Source organism: Chanodichthys erythropterus, chromosome 12 (genome assembly GCF_024489055.1).
Source record: "Chanodichthys erythropterus isolate Z2021 chromosome 12, ASM2448905v1, whole genome shotgun sequence".
NCBI lineage: Eukaryota > Metazoa > Chordata > Actinopteri > Cypriniformes > Xenocyprididae > Chanodichthys > Chanodichthys erythropterus.
Window position 1 is genome coordinate 34,708,053 of NC_090232.1, and position 25,874 is coordinate 34,733,926.

At 38.4% G+C, this 25,874-nt stretch overlaps 1 protein-coding gene across 2 annotated transcripts; it reads left to right on the plus strand.

Moving 5' to 3' along the window:
• Window positions 1–5,731: 5,731 nt before the first annotated feature.
• slc43a1b (solute carrier family 43 member 1b) lies at window positions 5,732–25,739 on the plus strand. Of its 2 annotated transcripts, none has more exons than XM_067404341.1 (15): window positions 5,732–5,826; window positions 6,425–6,582; window positions 6,706–6,892; window positions 7,790–7,845; window positions 8,070–8,146; window positions 11,676–11,768; window positions 11,911–12,044; window positions 20,091–20,230; window positions 20,326–20,472; window positions 20,725–20,760; window positions 22,757–22,889; window positions 22,980–23,109; window positions 23,461–23,534; window positions 23,954–24,077; window positions 24,251–24,447. In XM_067404341.1, the coding sequence occupies exons 1-15, from the start codon at window positions 5,792–5,794 to the stop codon at window positions 24,437–24,439; spliced, it is 1,713 nt and encodes a 570-aa protein (XP_067260442.1). In that variant the 5' UTR covers window positions 5,732–5,791; the 3' UTR covers window positions 24,440–24,447. The 2 variants fall into 2 exon arrangements, with proteins under 2 accessions (XP_067260442.1, XP_067260440.1); XM_067404339.1 differs by having other exon boundaries at window positions 5,807–5,826; window positions 20,323–20,472; window positions 24,251–25,739.
• The last annotated feature ends 135 nt before the right edge of the window (window positions 25,740–25,874 follow it).

A 25,874-nucleotide genomic window follows, 5' to 3' on the forward strand; every position in this document is an offset into this window, starting at 1 on the left:
GGGACCATATTATAACATCTAAGGCTAAATGTAGTTCTTAAATGGCTGAGTTGGATAGTGATTGACACTAAACAGTATAGGAAATCAGTCCAGAGTCTCTTCAGCTGTAAATGTCATTGGCTCTTAAAGTCTTGTGTTGTTTATAATAAATTGACATGTTGATAACACACACATAAGCAGTCTTTCAGAATGCTCTCAATTACATATAGCCTATCAGATGCAAATGCATTAGTGAGTATGGTCGTGTTTATGTCGCTCTGGGATGGGTGAGTATGAGGCAGGGTGGGAAAACCCCCCCGGAACACGCTCGCTGGGGCCCCCTCCCGGAGATTTGCTTAGGGCCACCAATAACCTAAACACGCCCCTGGTAATTTCATTTAGAAGACTCACCACAGCCAAACTAACCAAAGTTTCGGCGGTCATGGCCACACGAGGGCGCCGCTGACACTGTGAGTGATCTTACAGGCGTCTACACTAACAATCAGTCTAGTGTGCTCTCTCGGAAACATCCATAAATTGAGTTTTCATTTTGAAAGGTGGGGAGGAGGGTCAATGCCGGGAGCCATTTATAGAAAAAAAGAGCAGGGAGAGAGAAAGAGCATACAAAACTTGACATATCCTTTTTAGTTTGTACAAACGTGCAAGTACAACCTGGAGTGCACGAAGAGAAAAACGCAAAATTATAGCACCACGGTTGGGAAAGGATAGCAAGGCTGAAGAAAACCAGACACATGCCATTGCTATAAATAACAGTACATAAGACATTGGTAAGTTTACTCTCTCTAAGCTTCCAAGATTTTGGAAACTTGTTTTAAGAGCCAAGTTGATAAATCAATGCTCAGTTTTTGCAAACCACTTAAAAAAAATGTAAATACATTACTGACAACAGTTTTTTCCTCATTGTCAGTTAATTTTCCTAAGATGTGCGTACTTTTGTGGGATAAAAAACGTACTTTGTAAATGTCAAAATTGACTGTTATCTCATTGCTTTTTGATCTTGAATTGTGCATTTATATTTTAGTAATCAGATTGTTTTGTGTCTTGCGTATTCTCATTTTATTATGTTTATATTAAAAATGGCATGTTACACAATCCAGTGCAAGAATGAACAATACAGTATAGTGTATTAATGATGACCTTTTACAACTGATAAAGGTAATTATCAGTGGTCTCAAGTGCGCGCGTTGTTTTTTCCTTTAGGAAACTGAAGTGCGCACGCGGCACTTCCAGTGAGCTGCTGAGCACGCGGTAGCAACTGTAGCCAGTGTGAAGGAAACAGCTGTTTGTGTGTGTGTGTGTGTGTGTGTGTGTGCTGAGTTGAGTTGAGTTGAGCGTCATTATTTTGTGTGGTCCTGAACTAGTAAACCCTACTTTATGGGGACAAAAGTATAATATACCAGAAATATTGGATCTTGTACTGAGATTTTGGTCCCCATGAGGAAAAAATAGTATAGTGCATTGTGCAATGTCAAAATGCAGAAAGTTTTCTGTAATTGGTAGGTTTGGGGATAGAATATACAGTTTGTACAGCATAAAAACATTCTATGAAAAGAATAACAGTCTATGAAAAGTCCCCATAAAAGAAACCCAACGTGTGTGTGTGTGTTGAGTTGAGCTTCATTACTTACTTTGGAAATCTGCTTTTGACCTTTTGAAACTCAGTTCATCTTGTCTTCTTGAGTGGAAGTATTTCATCATAGATCATCCCTTAACAAAAATATGTTTTAAGAATGTTGTTCATCCTGTATTACGTTATGAAAACAGTATTTCTGAATGTTCCCTAAACGTTCAAGAAGTCCAAAAGAGAATTTTTTAATGTTTTAAATCTTTTTTTTCTTGGTTATGCAGAGTTAAGGGAACATTTCACTTGATCATTGTGCAAACATTATGTAAACATAAAATGCTACTTTAAAACGTTCTCTGATCATTCTGAATCAAGCTGTAAAATTTAAAAAATATTAGATGAACATCCAACTAAAAGAATTCAGAAAACTTTCCATATATAAATAATGTTTTTGTGCTAATGTTTTGAGAACATTATTAAAGACCAGATAACTTTGAACAAACATTTTGTTAACTTTACTTGGAAGAACATTTGTTCATAACTGAGAGAACCTTGACACAACGTTATTTAAAGTTCTGAGAACAATCTCTGCTGGGGTTGCATAATTAGTTAAACTTTTTAATTGTCAATTAGGTAAACACTTTTTTACGGAGCCCCTAAAAGGACATGGTGATGGAAAAATATGAGATGGGAGGCAAAATATATGTCAATGCTTTTGCATTTGCTCACAAAGAATTAAAAGTTTTGCGAGTGTACGCAAAGTTTCTCGGGGAACGCAAGCATTTTGCAAGCAAATGCAGAGTTTCTCATATTTTATAGTTAGCATTGCTGTCTTGTACAAAACATTGTGTTTCATATTTTTAGAAATCCCAGAGCAAGCATGGAAAATCTGAGAAACCAGCATGGAAAAATTAGGTTTTGGGGTTAAGTTGCACCAGGGAAATAAAAGATTTGTGTTCAAGGTTACAAATTACAAGAATACAGATAAAGTTGTGCGTCTCCTCAACACAGTAAGCGAGTCATATGTTGATTCAGTAGCTGATCTGATTGATTCGGTGTGTTTATTCAGTGAAGGATTTGTCAGGCTGATTCAAAGTGGTAACTCCTGTAGCCTGTTGCAGTTTGAGATCTGGATCAGTTTGAGATCGGTTGCCTGTTGCATGAAGCTAGCTGAGTTTCTGAGAAGGTTTAGAGTTGACAAATCCAGATAAATCCAGATCAGGATCAGCTGTTGCACAACGCTCGGTATAAACTTTTTCTGTCAACTCAGGTTTAATCCAGAGTTTGCGATGAACTCTGAAGTGTGTGCACCTGAAAGTGTGACACATGCAGCAAACAGTCAATCACACAGAACATGCAGAACGTCCGTTTGATTCACTTCATTCAACGCTCAAATCGTGACAAAAAAAACTGTATATTTCAGGCTGGATCAAGCTAATGCACATGTGTAGACCTAAACGCTTTGACTGTAACTAAATATTGTCATGTAGATGACTTCGGGCCAGGAGTAGTACTGAACATGTGAAGTTTGCAGCAGATCGAACATTGTATGCCTGAGTTACATCAGCTTCCTCTTTCATGGCGAAACATCAGACTTTGTCAGGCCGCCACAGACACGCCCTTCAGCGAAAACTCAAGATCTTCGCAATTTAACATCTCTAAGGCCTTAAGATTAAACTGACCCTATATGATGTTGATCTGGTTAAATCTCCATGAGGAGTTAATCAGAGTGTAAAACATGTCATTTCCTGTGTCCCACAGGTGGCGCTATGACTGTAACTGAATATTGGAATGTAAATGTCTTTAGGAAGGGACTCTAATAAAACATGTGAAATTTGGGGCAGATCGGACATTGTATACAAGAGTTACAACAACTTCCTGTTTCATGGCGAAACATCGAACTTTATCAGGCCGCCACGGACACGCCCTTAAGTAAAAAGTCAAGATCTTTGCAATTTAACGTCTCAAAGGCCTTTAGATTAGACTGACCAAATATGATGTTGATCTGATTAAAGCTCTAGGAGGAGTTCGTTAAAGTACAACATGTGGAAATGGCAAAAACTGCTAAAATTTTGCAGAGAAAATTCATAATATCTCACGTCCTGTTGGGTTTACAGATTTTGGGCTCCAACATGTGTCTACCGAATTTCATACCTGTACATGAAACGTAGCGCGAAGGGCACTTAATTGAAATTTTGTAGGTGGCGCTATTGAGCCATTTTGCCACACTTGATTCTGAAACACATATAAAGCCGCACACACTTAACGATTGTAAGGCCGATTATAAATATAAATTGATACTTATGACTGATCGCGCTCAAACGCGTCCAGTCAGAGCCAGTTGCGTTCAGTCTGCGATTACAGTCGGTGTTCAAATTCCATGTTTAAGTATATAAATCTGCTTCAGTCGCAGGAAACAATCGCTGTGTGTTGAGCACAGTCTTAGAATGTTTTAGCTAGTTGTTAAATGTGTGCCCGGTTTAAGATGTATATTTCCACCACTTCTGACGTGTGTGCAAAGTTTCATGTGTTTTCGAGCACCATCAGTGCTCAGGCTCTAATTAGCAGCAAAAAATGAGCAATTTTGTCTCTAAATGTTGTCAGTATAAACTGATTTAATTTGGAGCGAGAGATACAGGGGGAGTGGCTTTATTGCATCAGATACATGTCACTTTAATCACAGCTGATTGGTCCAGTTTGGGTTTGATCTGTAACTCAGAATAAACCTGCTCCGGAGCAGGTTAGCTGTATAGCACCATGTTACCATAGCAATGAACACCGCTAAAAACCAATCCACCTTCATGAGCCCAAAAAAAACAGAGTTTTCTCAAACTAATCTTGAACTTACCTGGGTAGAATCTGAAACCGGCTTTGCGCAACAGGCCACTGGATCAAACCTGAGTTGACTGTTTATACCGAGCGTTGTGAGACCACTGAACCGGATCTAAACCAGGTTGGATTTATGTGGATTTGTCAATTCTAAACCCACTCTGAAACTCAGAGTTTGTTCAGCTAGCTTCATGCAACAGGCCTCTCAGTTTATGCACTTGGTGAAGTTCACAAATGTGATTTCGGGAGGAGTGAACCCATCTAATCTTTTAAATAACTGCCAGAGCGAATAAGCAGCTGCTCACCTTGCTCTGACATCAGCTGTTTTGGCATCCCTCCACCTCCCCAGCTCCACCAATGTAATTTAGGCATCTCGTTACCATACTCCTCTTCCAAGCACTAGTAGTCCCACTGGGGGGTATATCTAAGCTCGAGTTGAAGCTGTTTCCTCGAGCCCCTTATTAATTTGTGCCCAAAATGAATTGAATTCAGAACCGCATACTAGCATATTACTACTCTTACTATTTCTGCCATAGAAAGATTTGGTAAACGTAGTACGAGTTGTATAGGCTACTAGTATGCAGTTCCAAATTTAGCAACTGACTCATACTAGTAGTCTGAATCAGACTAAACAAGTCACACTTTATGTAGAGCGGTGCCGTAATCACTGCTTGGTTCTGCATTTGTGATGTTTCATGTCAGAAATGCAAATTATGCCATCAGTGAACTTGTTCAGAATTTACTTGACTCATTTTTATTAAAAATTAAAATTGCAACTTTTTTGTTTGTAGATGCACTATATATCAGTAAAAAGTGCATGCATGGTTGAGTTATTCTAAAAGGCATTAACTCTATTAGGGAACAAATGCTTTTTCTGTTTGAATGGAACTCAATGGAGGATATATTTTAGTACGCTGAATAAACATTTGTACAGAAACGGTTCATTACTTCAACTGCCTATTCTTCGATATGTCTGCCAATAAATATTCCTTTTGGTGTTTACATTTATCACACATACACACACACACACACACACACACACACACACACACGCAAAAATTGTTTTATAAGATGAATTATAGCATTTATTTCTGACATTACTGTTAAAATGATCTGGTTTGGATTTATTCTATGTGTTGGTGAAATCAGATAAGATACTCATGGTGTACCATGAAGGTCTGTGACTATTTCTGGTGTCAGCAGGTCAGGGGGTGTGTGGACATGTGCTCTATGGATAATAAAAATACTTCAGCCTCTTTTATCCATGTGACGAGGACAATTATTAAAAGCACAGATTGCAGTGATTTGGGTGACAGGCGCTTGAACTTCATCCTAAATCACAATCTGAAAAAAAAAAAAAAAATCCTAAATCTCATTCCATTTCATTTTGCAATATAGATGTGTGCCGTTCAAGAATGTGCTGAACAAAGAGGGCAAGTACTGACATAAACTTGTAACAGATCTGTTTCTAAAGGGCTTCCCCCCTGAATTCTTCTCATTTCTGCTGTTCACATTCAAGTACTGTATAGTGAATTAACCTTGCTATCCTGAATGAGTGCCGGTTCTTGGTGCGAAAATGTGTCTATTCATACTTGCTTACATTTACATTTGTGGTCTTTAGTACACATTCAGGCATGAATGAGTCTCAGATGCAGGCTGTTTATTTTCATGAATGTTTTGTGTATAAAACTTTGGGCAAGGAGGGTGTAAAAGTGCAGATTACTAAAGACTTGGGCAAAAGTATAAAATTGTAACACACTCAAACTTTTTTTTGTAAAGTAAATTTGTCCGTCTTGTACAGTATGATCAAATTCATTTTGTTATGTCTGCTATATGCAAAAATGAAAAGTTTTTTACAAATTTAAACTTATGGTATATAATGAAATTAAGTGTTCAAATGTGTTCTGCCTCTTCTGCTGTCATTTTGTATTTATGAATTAAGAATAATCCTGTTCTGAATGTACTGTATTGAATTGTTGTATTAAAATTATGTAAACTTGATCCTTATTTGTGGTTTCTTTCATTCTGTAGTGCAATGGCTCCGCCACTCTCGCAGGCCTATAGGAGGCGCTGGTGGATGGCTGTCACATCAATCATAGAAAATCTGCTCTTCTCTGCCGTATTGTTGGGTTGGGGTTCCCTGCTTATCATGCTGAAGAACGAGGGCTTCTACTCACACCTGTGTTCAGGTACATGATTAGAACACATCCATCCTGACAGGCAAAGTCTTACTTGAAGTTGCTACTAGCAGTTTTAGGAAACAGCAACATGTAAAGTATTTGACTACCTGATTCCTCTTCTGATACTATTAGGTAATGTCACAGAGGGACACACTAACGCGAGTTTAACAGGGCGGACGGTTTGGCCGAGCTGTATTGAACAGGAGGAGATTCTAAATTTAGGCTTCACGATTGGATCGTTCATTATCAGTGCAGCCACTCTGCCACTAGGTGTCCTGATGGACAAGTTTGGGCCACGTCCAATCAGATTGTTTGGCAGGTAAGAGATATACAGCTATCAGTATAAAACTTGAAAAGTTCCTCAGAACTAATGCTGAATGTTGGCTTGACAAGTTTGGCCTGAAAGATTTTAATGAAGACATTAAAGGGTTAGTTCACCCAAAAATGAAATTTCTGTCATTAATTACTCACCCTCATGTTGTCCCAAACCCGTAAGACCTTTGTTCATCTTTGGAACACAAATTAAGATATTTTTGTTGATATCCGAGGGTATCTGAGCCACACATATGCAGCACTGACATTGCACATTTTGAGGTCCAGAAAGGTAGTAAAAACTGTTAAGACTATAGTGGTTCAACCTTAATGTTATGAAGCGACAAGAAAACTTTTTGTGCACAAAAAAAAAAAAAAAAAAAACTACTTTATTCAACATATTCGTCTGTCCTCTGTCATACTGCTACTCTATTTTCATTGCAGAGCTTCATAGTTTACGTCCGAACAGTGGCTCAGTATTGATGCTGACGCAGGAGCCGGCCAATACTGAGCCTTTTTTGTTTTTTGGTACTTTTCTGGACCTCGAAAGGTGCAATGTCGTTGCTGCCTATGTGTGGATCAGAAACCCTCAGATATCAACAAAAATATCTTATCAAAAATATCCTATCTGTGGATCAGATACCCTTAGATTTCATCAAAAATATCTTAATTTGTGTTCAGAAGATGAATAAAGGTCTTATGGGTTTGGGACAACATGAGGGTGAGTAATTAATGACAGAAATTTCATTTGTGGGTGAACTAACCCTTCAAGTTTGAAGGTGTTCATCTGCAGCGCGTCTGCTGCATGTGAACATGATATTTTATGAATATTCATCACTACTCATGCCCTGTAACCCACATCATGGTCACTTCCTCCAACTCTCTTTTTTAATGACTCTTGTAGTTCGTGTTTTGCATTCTCCATGGCTTTGATTGCTGTCGCATCTTATAATACACAAGGTCAGTAGTACTGCTTATTTATGCACATTTTATTGTTAAATGAACATTTATAACTTTGAATGAACTTTGCAGATTAAAAAAAAAACATACATAGATATATTAAATATATACTATATGTGCATTGTATAGTGTATATATTTATATATTTATTTATTGCTAATTAATTCCACGTGTCTATAATTAGTGAATTTGCATTTTAATGTAAGCATTGTTTCTGCTTACAGTGTTATCAGCTCTAATATTTATTGCTGTCTCCATGAACGGGTTTGGAGGAATCTGTCTAACCTTCACTTCACTAACAGTAAGACACACATGTTCACACAAATATAAAATACACCATAAAAATAGACTCATCAACATTTTCACTCAGTTATATAGTGCTTACGTCAGTTCAATTCTTATACTGTATATGCCTAAGATATCATAATCATATCAATATCATAATGTTAACTATGCAAAGTTGCCATTTGACCTGTTCTATATTCTTATTGCCTGAACACTGTTTGTTAGTGGGTGATGGTCATGTTGACACTTGACTCTGTATTGCTTTTAAGTGTGTGTGTCTATATATACACTACCAGTCAAAAGTTTGGAATAATTAAGACTTTTTAATGTTTTTGTGCTCACCAAAGCTGCATTTATTTGATAAAAAAGTACAGTAAAAACAGCAATATTGTGAAATACTGTATTATTAGAATTTAAAATGTTCTATATCTTAATATTTTAATAAAGTAGAATTTTCAACAGTTAGAACTCCCACATGATCCTTCAGAAATCATTTTAATTTGCTGATTTAGTTTTACTGATTAATATTTTTGTGTAAACCCTGATACTGATTCTTTGATAAAGTTCAAAAGAACAGCATTTATTTGAAATAGAAATCCTTATAACATTATGTGTCTTTACTGTCATTTTTGATCAATTTAAGGTATCCTTGCTGAATAAAAGTATTAAAGGTGCTAAAGAGGATGTTTTGTTTATACATTTTTGCATTATTACTTGAAACTGTCTTTACTAACTGATAAAAGACTATTTATTAGGTGCACTGAAAGGAATAATATTAATTTACATCATCTGTGCACGAGGTAGTGCCTTAAAAACATCAGCCAATCATTTACGCGATCATCGATGATTGGCCCTCTGGCTTGTCAATCACTGCCGTGACGTTCCTTGTGAGAGACGAGTGCAGCTGCGCGCTCCAGTAACTTTCCACACTCCACAGGCGCCGCATGCAATGTTTTTGTCCGGAGACAGGAGTAACAACTGCAGATTATGAGTTACCGACATAATGAATCCACTAACACGACACAGCGAATGCCGGTGGTAAACACTCGTGTTCCAATACTCGTGCACGAGTTTTGGGAGGCGTTCCCTTGAAATTTCAAAAACTCAGTAACAGTCTTTGGTTTCTCAGTCGACGAAAAGATCCTCTGTAGCCCCTTAAATTTATTTAAAAACTTCAAAATGTAAGTGTATCACAGTTTCCACAAAAATATTAAGCAGCACAACTGTTTCAGCATATTAGACTGACTGACTGACTGAAGGATCATTCAAAAATTCAAAATCATGTGACACTGAAGACCGGAGTAATGATGCTGAAAATTCAGCTTTGCCATCACAGGAATAAATGACATTTAAACTATTTTCAGTAAATTGTAATATTTCACAATATTACTGTTTTACTGTATTTTCAAATAATCAGAAAATAGTTAAACATATGAATACTGCTCCTCATTACACACAATCAAAACACATGTTTGTTATATTTCTTGTTCTGCATGTAAGAGCTGCCCTTGCATGTCTTTTGCTGATTGCTTCAGTGCTGCACATGTTATCCATCCCCTCTCTCTACATTTTGGCATGCTGGTCAGCCAATCACAGCACAGATCAGCCTTCACGCCCTCAACTCCGCCAAGCCCACCTTCATGCACTGTCCTTGCTTTCTCTCACGTGTCTGTTTCTCTCTCACGCATTTGTGTCCCCTTTATTTTTACACTACCTAAAACAACTGTGCAAAACAAATCTTCTGTTATCTACCATATATAAATGGACCATAAATTTATTATTAGAATGAATCTAGATTATGTTTCGTAATTCACTTCATGTGGGTATTTGTACTTAATGTCAACCCAAAATTCACAACCCATTTCCATAATCTAATATAGTTCCAAGTACAACAGCATATTCAACAAAGCAAAAATGTATGACTGGAATTGATTTAATTCATCTGGATTTGAGAATGAAAAGACTTTGTTTCTTGATAGTTTTTTAAAACTGTGCTTGACTTGTAAATGTGCCAGATTATTTGCCAATTAGATCATTTTGTCTTACAGACATGCAAACATTGCCACAATGTTCCCTTTTTAGCTTATCAATTGCACTGAACTATTCCACCCACCTCTTTTTGTCCCATATCTTCTCTCTGTGTGTGTCTGTGATCTTTGTGTATTTACTGCTGGAATGTCCTGGCTGTCAAAATTTATAGTTCCATGCTGACACACACGCGCGCACACACACACACACACACACACACACACACACACACACACACACACACACACACACACACACACACACACACACACACACACACACACACACACACACACACACACACACACACACACACACACACACACACACACACACACACGTCCTGAATTGAACTGAATCATGTTCAATTAATATGAGGTCATATGTATAATATAAACAATCTAGCAAAATGCTGTTTAAATAGTTTTAGATGGAGTGTAGCGAGCCACACTGAAGGACATGTCAGCTTCCTGAAAGTATTTCATTTCAACGGCCTATTTATATGCTAAAATTTAAGAGCTGGTAATGAACTCTTTCTCATTGACAGCCTCTTGCCATACCACTTGTTTGTGTTTGTGTCAGTTTGAATAGGGTTATTTGACTCTGTGTTTGTGTTTGTGTTCTGTTTGTATGTGTGTGTGTGTGTGTGTGTGTGTGTGTGCGTTGTGTGTGTTTATGTGATTGGAGTGCTAGAGCTTTGTTGGCACAGCAGCACAGGAATATACTTGGGTCAGCAATTTATTATGGCTGTTGCTACCTGTTCTTCATAATACCCACAAATATATTGTATGCTAAGCGAGTCAAAAAATTTAGAGAACTTTTGATTTAAATTAAGAAAGAAAGAAAGATGGACAGAATGGTTGATAAATAACAAATGGCTGCAACATGTGCAGAAACATATATGCCAGATATTTTATGTAATCACTCTAGTAACTGTGCACACATGTATTTATTTTTTAAAATTTATAATTACATATTAAATAATTATATAATAATAATAATAATAATAATAAATAAAATAATATAAAAATATGTTTTTACTAAATTTACTGCATATAATTATATACATATATGTATGTATATAATTATTAGTATATACATAAATATGTTGTAATGTATATGTACCAATTATATTTAACTATTAAATATAAATAAGATACATTTATTTATTTAATGTACTACATATAATTATATATTAAATATATTTACATACAATAAGTTTATTTAAATAATAGGATAAACTGCAAAGCATGTAAATTATTTTTTATGTATATGTCATTATCAAATTTTTGTATTACTTGTATTAACAGTAGCAAACACCCACATAAATAGTGTAAATCTTGAGAAGGTACAGAGAGGTGCTGTTCTGTGTCTGAAAGGCTGTGACTGTCTTACATGTTGTGTAGCTGCAGGCTATTTCAAACTTCTAGCTCATAATGCTCTCTAGTGGCAATAGACAAACATTACAGTTTGAACACATTCATTTATGATTCTCACTTCTTGATTGATTTTCTCAGTTGCCAAATATGTTTGGAAATGTGCGCTCGACGATTCTTTCTCTCATGATTGGCTCGTATGCGTCCTCTGCTGTCACCTTCCCAGGAGTCAAGGTAGAGTTATTTTTTTTAATGTACAAAAACACCAACACTTTAAACAGCAGAAATACAAAGTATCGAGGCATTATGCTCAAAGACTTATCTCCTGCAACACAGCATTTGAACCAACACTTCCTCTCTCTGTCTTGTCCTTTAGCTGATCTATGATATGGAAGTACCGTTTTCTGTGATCTTCTGGGTATGGGCAGGGCTTGCTGGCCTCGTCTTCCTCAACTGCTTTTTTAATTGGCCAGGAGAGTCTTTTCCTGCCCCTGAGGACATCAGATACATGTCAGTACTTGTCAAATACATACACTATATGGCTAAATTATTTTAACAGTTTAATTTCATTTCTATTTATATTAGGGGTGTAACAATACCCTCATTAAAATAATGTAGGCCATTTTTTACTGGTAACATGAGACATTTGGCATTATCAGGACCCACAAATATTCCCCATTGCATTATTATACATTACATTCAACATTATATATAGTGTAGTACTGACACTAAAACTCTGTAAACTTTTTGAATTTCTCACACAGTAATTTTCATTTTGGCTGTACTATACACAATACATATTGTCACAATCCATGATGCATATTTTTGCGAAATATTGTGACACAATATATTGTTACACCCCTTATATATATATATATATATATATATATATATATATATATATATGTGTGTGTGTGTGTGTGTGTGTGTGTGTGTGTGTGTGTGTGTGTGTGTGTATGTTTGTATGTACAGGTGCTGGTCATATAATTAGAATATCATCAAAAAGTTGATTTATTTCACTAATCCATTCAAAAAGTGAAACTTGTATATTATATTCCTTCATTACACACAGACTGATATATTTCAAATGTTTATTTCTCTTAATTTTGATGATTATAACGTAAGTTATGTCTATAACTATGGATCTATGAGACCGAACGATGACCGTCACCACGGTCTTACCTGAATGACGCCATTCTTCCGCCTATCCTCGAGACCTAATATCAACAATGTCAGGTGACTGACCTTAGGGGTTGACTATGTAACATCCGGATGAACCAACCACTTCCTCTTGCCTGGAACGCCCCAGTTCGTCCCGAGTGACAAGGGATGGTGACGGTCATCGTTCGGTCTCATAGATCCATAGTTATAGACATAACTTACGATCTATTTCGACCTCACTCAGACCGTCACCACGGTCTTACCTGGATGACTAATAACATCAGGGTCACGAGGGACTAATATCTCCTCCCTCTCCTGGCAATTTAGCAACAGATAAAACGGTAGACCCCAAAGAATTCGGATTTGTCACATTAATCCTATAAAATCTTGTAAAGGTACATGGAGTACTCCAAGAGGCTGCAGCACAGATGTCTGAGAGCGCTACTCCCTTGAGTGCTGCCCAAGAAGTAGCCATGCTCCTGGTAGAGTGAGCAACCAGATCACCCGGAATGGGGAGATTCTGGTTCGAATATGCTTGTGAAATTGTATCCACAATCCAATGAGACAAACGTTGCTTAGACACAGGCTTACCTGTACACTTCTTGTCAAAGCATACAAATAGTTGTGTGTGTGAGTGCCGCAATGGGCGAGTGCGGTCAATGTATGTACGCAATGCTCTAACAGGACAAAGAGAAAAATTATCCAACCCTGTACCCGTACAAAGAGGGTCAGGATGGAAAGCATCAAGCTCAATTACTTGATTTATTGTACTAGGCTTAAGGACCTTGGGTAGAAATGACGGGTTTGGCCAAAGAAAAACCCCCGTTTTCTCCGCCTTCCATCTCAAGCAGTCTTCACTGACTGATAAAGAATGCAATTCACCAACTCTTTTGGCTGAACATATTGCCAAAAGGAAAACCGTTTTCCATGTTAAGAACTTAAGATCAGCTTGTTCCAAAGGTTCAAAGGGTGCTTTAGCCAGTGAGTGTAAGACAATAGTAAGGTCCCAAGAAGGTGATCTCATAACTCTCCCTGGGTGTAAACGATGTGCACCCTTAAGAAATTGAGATACCAAGGGGTGTTTGCCAACACTTACACCATCTATTAATGTGTGGAAGTGGGAGATGGCTGCAATGTAGACCTTTATGGTATTTACCGATTTCCCCGAGTCCAACAATGACTGTAGAAACCGAAGAACAACATTGGTGTCACAACTGGCCGAGTTTAGCTGACGGTCTTGACACCACGTTGAGAAAATTCTCCACTTGCTAGAGTAGTTACTCCATGTAGAGGGCGCTTTGGAACTATTTATTGTCCTCAATACAGCTTCATCTAAGTCTTTAGAGAAGGACTTATCAAAGGCCATACCCACAGTTGTAACGTCTCTGGTTTCGGGTGCCAGATTTGGCCCTCCGCTTGGGAAAGAAGATCGACTCTCTTCGGTAACGGCCAAGGGTGACCTTGGACCAAACGTACAAGGGCTGGAAACCAATGTTTCTTTGGCCACCTCGGGGCCACAAGTAAAACTTTGTGATGGCCCAATGCTATCCTCCTGAGCACCAGGGGAATCAACGGTAGGGGAGGAAAAGCGTACAACAATTCTTTCGGCCATTCTTGAGATAGTGCATCTATCCCCAAGGGACCTCCCTGGTTGTTCAAGGAGTACCATAGGTCGCAATGAGTTGTCTCTGTAGTCGCAAACAGATCGATCCTCGCCATACCGAACCGACTCCATATAAGTCTCACTACTTCGGGATGGAGACGCCATTCTCCCGGGAGAGGTCCAGTTCGAGACAAAAGATCTGCTGCTTTGTTTGCTACCCCCGGTATGTATACTGCCCTGAGTGATGAGAGTTTCAGAAAAGCCCAGGAAAGCAGTTCCTTTGTCACCTGGAGACATCGTGCTGATCTGGTGCCGCCCTGGTGATTGATGTGGTACACTGCAGACATGTTGTCCGTTCTTACCAAAACATGTTTGTTCTGCAACAATGGGTAAAAGGCCCTCAGGGAGAGATACACTGCCCTGAGTTCCAGCACATTGATGTGCTCCAAGGTCCAAGGAGATTCCCAGACTCCCCTGATGGACCTGCCTTCCCAAACTGCTCCCCACCCCATTAGAGAGGCATCCGTTGTTATCACAGACCGCCTCGCTGGGATGTTGCCCAACGGAACCCCTTGTGATAGCAACGTCTTGTTGTTCCAAGGGCGTAACATTTGGATACACCTTCGTGTAACCCTTATCCTTGCATGTCTGTGTAATTTGGGATGTAACTGGAAGTTGTTCACCCATCGTTGTAGTGGACGGGCTCTGAGAAGGCCGAGTGGGATCACAACTGCTGCTGCTGCAATCATACCCAGCAATCGCTGAAACTGAATTAACTTCATCCTCTTGTTCAGACGGAATGACTGGGCTAGAGTGAGCAAATGCACCACCCTCTGGGGTGATAAAGATGCAGTCATTAGTTGTGAACTCAACAAAATTCCCACAAACACGGTCTGTTGTCTGGGAATTAGACTGCTCTTTTCCCAGTTCACTTTGAAACCAAGAGACTGGACATGTTGAAGCACTATTCCTGTGTCCTTCATGACTTGATTGTGAGAAGGAGCACAAATTAGCCAGTCGTCCAGGTATGATAGAATTTTCAAACCTGCACACTGAAGAGGTCGAAGGGCTGCTGAAACCACCCTGGTAAAGACCCTTGGAGACAGAGACAGGCCAAATGGAAGGACCCTGTACTGATAGACCCGGCCTTGAAAGCCAAAGCGAAGAAACGGTTGATGATCTTGACAGATGGGCACGTGGAAATATGCATCCTTTAAGTCTATGGAAGTGAACCATTCTCCCAGTTCTATGACTTCCAGAATTTGCACTGTAGTCAGCATTTTGAAAGGTAACACCTTTATGAATCTGTTCAGTTGTCGTAAATCCAGAATTGGTCGAAGTCTGCCATCTTTCTTGGGTACTAGGAAATATTTCGAATAGAACCCAGTTAGCTGTTCGTTGGAGTTTACCTGTACAATCGCTTTTTTCTGTAATAAGACTGTGATCTCGTTGGCCAAAATTTGTGCCTGGACTGGGTCTTTGACCATGGTCATATGAACCCCTGAAAAAGTAGGAGGGCGTCGCCGGAACTGTATCCTGTACCCTGTCTTGATGGTATCTAGAACCCAAGGATCTGATGTCACTTTTTCCCAACTGTCCAGGCATAGTTGGGAGCATTCCCCGGCGACTCCTAGACCGCTATGCATGGCCTCCCCGGGGTTTAGAACCCCTGGTAGTATGCCTTTTAAGAGGTCCTCCCCTGACTGGAGTGTGAGGCTGGTCAGTTTGGGGATTTTGGTAAAACTGTCTGGTGCCTCGATCATGGAACTGGTATCCTCTAGTTCGTCTTTTGTCATACCCCCAAGGTTCCGAACGAGGAAATGGTAGGGGCTGAAAGGAATGACCAGCTCTATGGCCATATCTGGCAGGTCCACCAAAAGTTTGCTGAACTGTTTCTCTTCTGCGTCTTGCCTGCTCAGCAGTATCCAGTAAAGACTGGGAATCATTGTGGAATATCCGTCCTGGAACCACTGGCATATTAGTCAGTTCCTTCCTAATAGTCTCAGGCAAAGATGTTTGGGCTAACCAAATCTGTCTTCGAGCTAAAATTGCTGAAGACATAGATGCTCCAATATCTCTCGTAAGCTGTGAGTGTGTGATGAGTGCTGTGTCAATCAAATTCATGACATCACGCTCCTCTGTATTGACAAGTTTCCTCAAAGCAGCCAAAACTATTGCCAAAGCATTTCCTGATCGGGCTGCCCGGGTAGCTGCATTATACGCTTGGCACATTAACCGATCAGTCTTCTGACACTCCTTACCAGGACAACGAGGGTTGTCTGTAACCTTATCAGGTCCCAAAGTGGTTAAGGCTGCGATCTCTCGCTCCACTGACGGCATGTTCCCCATACCACTCTCAGAGGGATAATTTATTTTAACAAACTGCCTACAACCCGCATTAAACTGAGGTGCAGCTTTTGGATTATTCCAGGCTTTCCTTAGCATCTGTGAATAATCATCAGCCACAGGAATAGATGCAGGGGGCTGTGTACGGGAAATGCTCGTCCATACACCTTGTGTCGGAGCAGGAGCTGTAGCTTCTTCCTGAGTATCAAGGCCCAGGATCCTTGCTGCACTTAAAATGCTAGAAATAATGTCAGAATGTGGATACCCTTCTGAAACATCAGATCTAAATTCCTCTTCCTCATTTTCTTCAGCATTCTCTTCACTACCATAGAGAGAATTATTTGCATGTAGTGATACGGCATCCATAGAATCATCCCTCCTTTCCTGATCTGATGTTAACTCATCTCCAGGAGGAGGTGCAACAGGGAGTACCGATGGTTGTGCGTTTACTGGAGGATTACGTGTTTCAAGCTTACCAGCTAAGTCACGCAATGCTGCCAAAATTTGTAATTGAGTGTCACCTTCGGGCTCTTGTACTACTGTGGCCCTTTCCCGTTTATCCTGAGGTATGCCAGGACATGAGGACTTAGTGAAATCATCAGGCCTTTTGCGTTTATGAGGGGAAGTGCTAGGAATCACTTCTTTGCTACCACCAGTTGAATGTCTGGCTCTCTGTCTTCTTTCCTGCAAAGATAGCTCCAATGCAGCTGCACAAGGGTTTTCAATATCATCTAATAAATGCTGCATACTCAAACAGGAGGGGCATTCCCGGTGCCCATCACGTGGGTGTAAACCAGTTTGGCAAAAGCGACATTTTGAGTGACTCATGACAATCCAGAGTTCAAGTCACTCGTATAAATAACAGTCTATGGTAAGGGGAAAATAATAATTAAATAAACAAATTTAACTGTAACGAATCACAGTATTTTAATCAATTGAAATTAAACTGCAAGATTTAAAAAATAAACAATCTGGCATTTAGTTTACCATAAGTAAAAATGCCATTAACATAAAGGTTGTGACGAATCACAATTCATTAATCATCCTTAAAGTCTGCGAACAGAACACTTGGATTGACAGAAAACCCCTTTTTAAACTGTAATTCTTTAGAATAATCTACTTGGTCTTAGTTGAAAAATACAATTAACAATGTACCATTAATATATAGATTGTGACGAATCACTCTTCATAATCATCTTACAAAATAACTCTGCGAACAGAGCTCTAAGAGAAAATTATAAATCCACCATTCTACGTGCGCACACGCAGTAGATAGGATGGAAAAACACTTGTCAGCTGCGAACAGCCGACCCAACAAAAAAACACCTGAATACAAACAAAAGAAACACTCACCGACGTATGTTCCAACGACGCGCCGAGATATATAAATGAGGAGAAATCCACCGCAATCCTCAGGGACGTGAAGCACCTGCACGAAAACGTGACGGATTGGAACTGTAATCTCTCCTATAATTAAGCTCAAATTTTACCGCTTCGGTCTCAGATGAGGCGAGAAAGGCAAGAGGAAGTGGTTGGTTCATCCGGATGTTATATAGTCAACCCCTAAGGTCAGTCACCTGACATTGTTGATATTAGGTCTCGAGGATAGGCGGAAGAATGGCGTCATTCAGGTAAGACCGTGGTGACGGTCTGAGTGAGGTCGAAATAGATCTGACAACTTAGGAAAATCCCAAATTCAGTATCTCAGAAAATTAGAATATTACTTAAGACCAATACAAAGAAAGGATTTTTAGAAATCTTGGCCAACTGATAAGTATGAACATGAACAGTATGAGCATGTACAGCACTTAGTTGGGGCTCCTTTTGCCTGAATTACTGCAGCAATGCGGCGTGGCATGGAGTTGATCAGTCTGTGGCACTGCTCAGGTGTTATGAGAGCGCAGGTTGCTCTGATAGTGGCCTTCAGCTCTTCTGCATTGTTGGGTCTGGCATATCGCATCTTCCTCTTCACAATACCCCATAGATTTTCTATAGGGTTAAGGTCAGGCGAGTTCCCTCACCAGTTAAGAACAGGGATACCATGGTCCTTAAACCAGGTACTGGTAGCTTTGGCACTGTGTGCAGGTGCCAAGTCCTGTTGGAAAATGAAATCTGCATCTCCATAAAGTTAGTCAGCAGCAGGAAGCATGAAGTGCTCTAAAACTTCCTGGTATACGGCTGCGTTGACCTTGGACCTCAGAAAACACAGTGGACCAACACCAGCAGATGACATGGCACCTCAAACCATCACTGACTGTGGAAACTTTACACTGGACCTCAAGCAATGTGGATTGTGTGCCTCTCCTCTCTTCCTCCAGACTCTGGGAGCCTGATTTCCAAAGGAAATGCAAAATTTACTTATATCAGAGAACATAACTTTGGACCACTCAGCAGCAGTCCAGTCCTTTTTGTCTTTAGCCCAGGCGAGACGCTTCTGATGCGGTCTGTTGTTCAAGAGTGGCTTGACACAAGGAATGCGACAGCTGAAACCCATGTCTTGCATACGTCTGTGCGTAGTGGTTCTTGAAGCACTGACTCCAGCTGCAGTCCACTCTTTGTGAATCTCCCCCACATTTTTGAATGGGTTTTGTTTCACAATCCTCTCCAGGTTGCGGTTATCCCTATTGCTTGTACGCTTTTTTCTACCACATCTTTTCCTTCGCTTCGCCTCTCTATTAATGTGCTTGGACACAGAGCTCTGTGAACAGCCAGCCTCTTTTGTAATGACCTTTTGTGTCTTGCCCTCCTTGTGCAAGTCAATGGTCGTCTTTTGGACAACTGTCAACTCAGCAGTCTTCCCCATGATTGTGTAGCCTACAGAACTAGACTGAGAGACCATTTAAAGGCCTTTGCAGGTGTTTTGAGTTAATTAGCTGATTAGAGTGTGGCACCAGGTGTCTTCAATATATTCTGAGATACTGAATTTGGGATTTTCCTTAGTTGTCAGTTATAATCATCAAAATGAAAAGAAATAAACATTTGAAATATATCAGTCTGTGTGTAATGAATGAATATAATATACAAGTTTCACTTTTTGAATGGAATTAGTGAAATAAATCAACTTTTTGATGATATTCTAATTATATGACTAGCACCTGTATATACTACCATTTTTTTAAAGAAATTAATGCTTTTATTTAGCAAGGATGTCTTAAATTAATCAACAGTGACAGTAAAGACTTTTATAATGTTACAAACATTTCCTATTTCAAATAAATGCTGCTTTTTTTAACTTTCTAGTCATCAAAGAATCCTGAAAAAAATGTATCACAGCTTCCACAAAAAATTAAGCAGCACAACCGTTTTCAACATTGATAAGAAATATTTCTTAAAGACCAAATCAGTAAATTAGAATGAAAATAGAAGAATATCTATATGTTAAACAAGATATACACCAATTATTGTGTCTATTATTGTAAAATTCTCTGTTTCTTTTAATTTCATAGTACAATGGACAAGTTGAGAGGTCAAGCAGAGGACCATAAGATGACTGACACTCATGTGACTGTTAAAGAGCAAGAGCAGACCAAAAAACAACCTTCTACTGATGAAGCACCCAGCGATGGAACAGTAGAAGAGAACCAGGGTAAATCCACAAACACACCATCTACAAAAATGACAAAGAATTATGAAATTGATAATAAAATAATCCTTATGTGATCAATGTTTGTGAGACAGCAGGATCCCCTCCCTTTCGTCGTTCTGTGTGCTCACCTATTTTCCTGTGGAGTATCATCACCATGGCGATGACCCAGCTCCGTATCATTTTTTTCATGGGTGCCATGAATAAGATGGTGGAGTTCCTGGTTACCCATGGTGACCCTAACCGTGAGCATCAGCTAAATATCTAAATCATTTGTTTTCGTGAAATTGAAAAACGTGAAAAAAAAAAAATGCTCATTTAAATGTGTTTATGCAACTTTGCTCAAGAACAGATGGGTAAATGTAATTAGCAAAAGCTTACAGACTTTATGCTCTAGTTTTGCAGAAGCATGTGTTTGTGTGTGGGTGTTTGTAAGTGGGTAGTAAACATAGTTTTATATTGCACTTTTTTCCACCGCCTGTTTGTGTCTGTTTTAGCCTCTGAGGAGTTGGAGAAGGAGGCAGAGGACCAAGGTAAGAAAAATCGTGCTATTTTCACCTAACCAATGTATGTTTCTTTTGGTTTTGGAACAAACAGTGGCCCTACAAAGTATTTGGACACTTATGAAGTTATGACACACTTGATACACACATGTGATATTACACTAGATAACAAAATACCAGTTGGTTAAAGTTTCAAAATGGCTCATAAAGTTAAATTACTTCTGAGAAAAGATCTAGTATCATTTATTTGGTTTAACACTAGAAGTCCCAGAGAGCAGCCATTTGGCTTTTCTACCTATAAAACCCGCAGGACAGCCGATGGGCTGGAAGGCTTTAGGCTAATATCCTTAATCAGCTGTGAACAGTTGCTTTTGTTATGTAAACAATGTGGGGCCATGCTGAGCCACTTCAAGGAAACTTGTGTTTCACTTTGCCATCTTAGGGAGAAATCAACACACATGTTTTTTTTCCTTTGTTGCTGAGATCTATTGATAAAAATATTACAAAATAAAATAAAGAAACCAACCATTTGTACACATATTTACAAATAATATTAAAAAGTGAGTGAGTACATTCCAGCAATCACTCACAATCCTGGCACTGCCTGGCAATATATTATAAATACATTTTGTATATATTCATTATATATTAATCTTATATTTGAAATACATCATAAGTCCATTTTTAAAAGTGTTTGAAAGATAGGTTCAAGTGTACTACAAGTGGTAACTAAATACATTTTTCTATACAGAGATAGTATGTTAAAAGCTCATTTTAGTTCAAATTCATGGTGTCTCAAAATAGCACAGTTGAGTACACTTAGATGTTGTTAAGATTATCTTAAGAAGTACTAAAGAAGAGCTTTTAGTATATTAAGTACAAAATAAGTGCACGGAAATAGAGCACTGTACATTATGAAATAAAGTGTATTTTACTGCACTTTTTTTTCACCTGGGTAGACACTCCAACACTTTCCGTTTGCATTAAGATTATTTTTATTACCACACTGGCAGATATTGATCATTTTACTTAAGTAAAATGCACTTAATTTAGATCCCCCCAGGAAACAAGACTAAATATCATATATAATTTTCTCATATAGAAAATCCATCTTGATTTAAGATTTTTTTTTAAATTTACTTGAAATAGGATAAAAAATACTTAGTAAGAAAAGCATTTTTGCAGTGTGAATGAGTGAGTTAACTTTTTAAACATCACTTGCACTCCCTCATTTCAGGGTTAACATACTCAGAGTTTTCACTTAACCTCCTTTCTGAAACCGGCCCATGGTCAATCAAGTTTTCTGCTTTTAGCAGTCCTCCCTCCCCCACACATACAAACAAGCCACCAGCAACCATTCACACACACACCCCCAACCCCCCTGCAGATTGCTCAGGTAATGACCATATTTACACATGAATTGATGCTAATGATAGCCAAAAGACTAGCCAGTTAGCATCCACTTGGCTAAAGGAGGGTTACAAATCTCTGGGACTTCTAGTGTTAATACATTGATATAACGCAATTTATCAGTAAAAGTATCAGTGAGTATATTATATGGCAACATTATTCCAGGATTCAAAGAGCTTGTGTGTGTGAGGACCGGTTTGAGTTTTAGATCATCGGAGTGAGGACATGTTTGGCCTGTTTGAGGGTCAAGACTTGGTTTTAGGGGTAGGGTTTTAGTTAGGTTAAGTGTAGGTTTAGGGTAATGGCTCAGTTTAGGCACTTTGTTGTGAGGAGTTGGGTTAAGGTAAAGAGCTAGAGACTGCATTGTGTCAATGAATGTCCTCACAAAGATGTGTGTGTGTGGGTAAAATGTCCCTACAAAGAAGGCAATATCCAAAATCCTTGTCCTTGCAGGGACATTTTTTGGGCCCCATGAGGAAATGTAAAAATGCAGAAAGTTTTCTGTGATGGGTAGGTTTAGGGGTAGGGGATAGAATATACAGTCTATACAGTATAAAAAACATTATGTCTACGGAAAGTCCCCATAAAACATGTAAACCCAACGTGTGTGTTATAGTGAGTCTCTACTCGTCCATCTTTGGCACTCTTCAGCTGCTCTGCCTGATGTCCTGTCCTCTGATTGGCTACATCATGGACTGGAGAATGAAGGAGTGTGAGGACGTGGTGAATTCAGCCGAGGGAGAAAAAAGGTGAAGGTGGAGAAAGAGAAAGATTGAAATATTGAATTACTGTGATATGTCAGTGATATGGTTACATTTCCCTTTCATCGTTTTCTTCAGTCCATCTGGGCCTCCAAAGAGGGATAGAAAGATCCAAAAACTCACCAACGCCATCAGAGCTTTCATCTTTACTAATCTACTGCTAGTCGTCTTCGGCATCATCTCCCTCATAGACAATCTACCCATACAGGTTAGATACAATGTCACAAATGTACTTATTTGTTTAGAAATGTTATTTATTTTATATTAATATTATGTAATTACTTATTTTATACATGTTGTTTAATTATTTTATATAATTTATATAACCAGGAGAATGTTATTTAATTATATTTTTGTTAGATCAAAATCTCAATAATTTTAATTTTTATATTCATATAGAACTTTACACTCATATATTATATATAGTTTTATTTTGGACCCCAGATTTTCAGTGTGGTCTATGATTTTCTTGACCTTGCTGTGTTTATGCTGCAAAACAAACATTTTCATTAGCTTCTCAATGTGATAACTGCATTTGTCTTTTTCCTTTCTGTCTCAGGTGGTGTCTTTTGTTCTTCACACTGCAGTTCGAGGTTTTATTCACTCCTGCTGTGGTGGGCTCTATGCTGCTGTGTGAGTTTTACTTATCAAAATCCACTTGATTTTATTTTTTTTTATTTATTTTTTTATTTTTGAGCTGCTTAAAGGTGAAACTACCTGAACACAGCAAGCAACAATGAAGATTTGGCTAATAGTTCCAGCTAAAAAGCAGAAATGAAGGAAATTAATAATTTGAATCAGTGTTAATTTAGTATCACTGATATACTAGTATAATCGTTTTTGTTAAAATTTTGAATTAGATTTTATTTTCATTTTCATTTTAGTTCAATGTTTTTGTAATTTTGTTATTTATAGGTTTATTTTATTTTATTTCTAGTACTTGAACTTAAGCTAAACGAAAATTAGAAATGCTGCCTTGGCAACTAGCTGAAATGGCTCAGTACGTTGGATATTTGCTGTTTTCTCTTCAAGCTGTTTATTTGTGTATTTAGCTACCCAACCAATCACTTTGGCACTCTGACGGGCTTGCAGTCCATGATCAGTGCTGTGTTTGCCCTCCTACAACAACCACTCTTCATGTGGATGGTGGGACCATTGCAGGGTGATCCTTACTGGGTGAGACAAACATTGTTGAGTGTAATACACCATTCATGTGCATGGTAAATGTGTGTGTGTGTATATATATGTGTGTGTGTGTGTGTGTGTGTGTGTATATATATATATATATGAGTTTCACAGCATTAACATTTTGGACAAAGTACCAAACATGACACTTTTTGAATCAACAGATCAACTTGGGCCTGCTTCTGTTCTCATTGGTTGGATTCTTGCTGCCAGGATACCTCTTCTACCATCGAAGACAACTTATAAAGGAGAAGGCAGCACGTGATAGTCTGTCAATAAGGCAGTCAGCGCAAGAGAGTGTCAGCTTCAACCAAACAAATGATTCTTCATATAAAACTAATGGGAACGCCTGAGCTGGATAACATTTATTATTGAGATGTGAATTATAGACCTGATTTATGACAGTTATTGTTCCATTGCACTTTAGAAACTGAATTATTGGGCTTCCTGTTCAGTCCCTGTAGAGACTTGACAAATATGAAAGAGTGTTACAAAAATCAAGCGAATGTGCTATTTAAATTATCAGTCAAGGCTTTGACTGTGTGACTGAGCAGGATGTATTTTCAAGGCTTTTATTATCACTTGCTCTACGTTGTTGACTTGTAGAGCAAATTGACAGACAAAACGAAAGGATGCCACACTAATTGTTAACATTAAAAGATATTCATCTATCTTAAAAGTCTCACCATCACAACAACATTTAGTGTTTTTGTGGTTGTACCAGACATAAAAACATTATTACAGGGCATAAAATATGTAGTGTGGCTGTTTCATTATTATTACATTGACACTTTGAAATGTCCAGTAAAATGGTAGTAAAACAAGGAGGGGTTTAATGTCACCAAAAGCATCTAAACTTCCTTCCACGAAGCACTTCCTGCCTCGTCAATTTTGTTAAAAATTCACAACCTACTTTTTAATATTTGTTCACAGTGTTATTGTGCATAATCTATCAGTGCATGTTATACCAAAGACAATCATTTTGTTTAATAATCTTTCAGAAAAACTTGATCCAACTTGCTGAGATACGTTTGAAGGGAAACTCGGCCTTCAGTCTCCACGTCTCGTTCAAAAAGCCTCCTCGAAAGTCTGTCAGAGGTTTCACAATTGACTGTAAACTCATATTCTACAATGATATGATCATCAGTATGTATGTGCAGGTCACAGACATATTCAAACTCACTAGTATGAATAGTCACTATTTTTTAAATGATGTTTGTCATTTAGTGGAATTTTGCTGTACTTCATCTCCCATCAAGACTCAGGGCAGGTAAATGAAGCAGGGTTTCATGTAACACTCACTTTACCTTGACATGGATCATTTTAACTTTAAGCCTGTGGTCTCGAGTAGATCTTTTCATTGTAGGTTCTCAATAGATTTTTATGCCTTCCCACTTTGACTAAACGTGATGCACATTCTGCTGTATGTGACAACTGGTAAATACACACGAGTATTTTTATTGCAGATGGTGGTTTTGCACTGTGTTATTTGTTTCAAAAGTACTGTTCTGTATGTTACAGAGCTGTAATCATGTTCTCAAAGTTTCAGTGATTCTAGTGATTTTTCAACATAATGGTGCTTGCATTAATTGTGCTCATGACTGTAAATATGCCTGAAGGGGGGGGGATATCAAATAAATACAAAGATTTTGTCACAAATCAGCCAGTTTCTTGGCTGACTGCGTTTTATTTGTAAAAAAGGTTTTAAAAAAAGTTGAATGAAAAATGTTGCATTATTCATCACTCTCATAAATAGATACAGAGGCACTTAGACACTTACAAATGTAA

What these genes read in the sequence shown, in the direction of transcription:
- slc43a1b (XM_067404341.1), top strand. Translation starts at nt 5,792, where the DNA reads ATGTGTGCCGTTCAAGAATGTGCTGAACAAAGAGG. An exon ending in TAACCTTCACTTCACTAACA is followed by an intron (nt 8,147 to 11,675) that starts GTAAGACACACA and finishes TGATTTTCTCAG; the next exon opens with TTGCCAAATATGTTTGGAAA. An exon ending in TCAGCCGAGGGAGAAAAAAG is followed by an intron (nt 22,890 to 22,979) that starts GTGAAGGTGGAG and finishes CGTTTTCTTCAG; the next exon opens with TCCATCTGGGCCTCCAAAGA.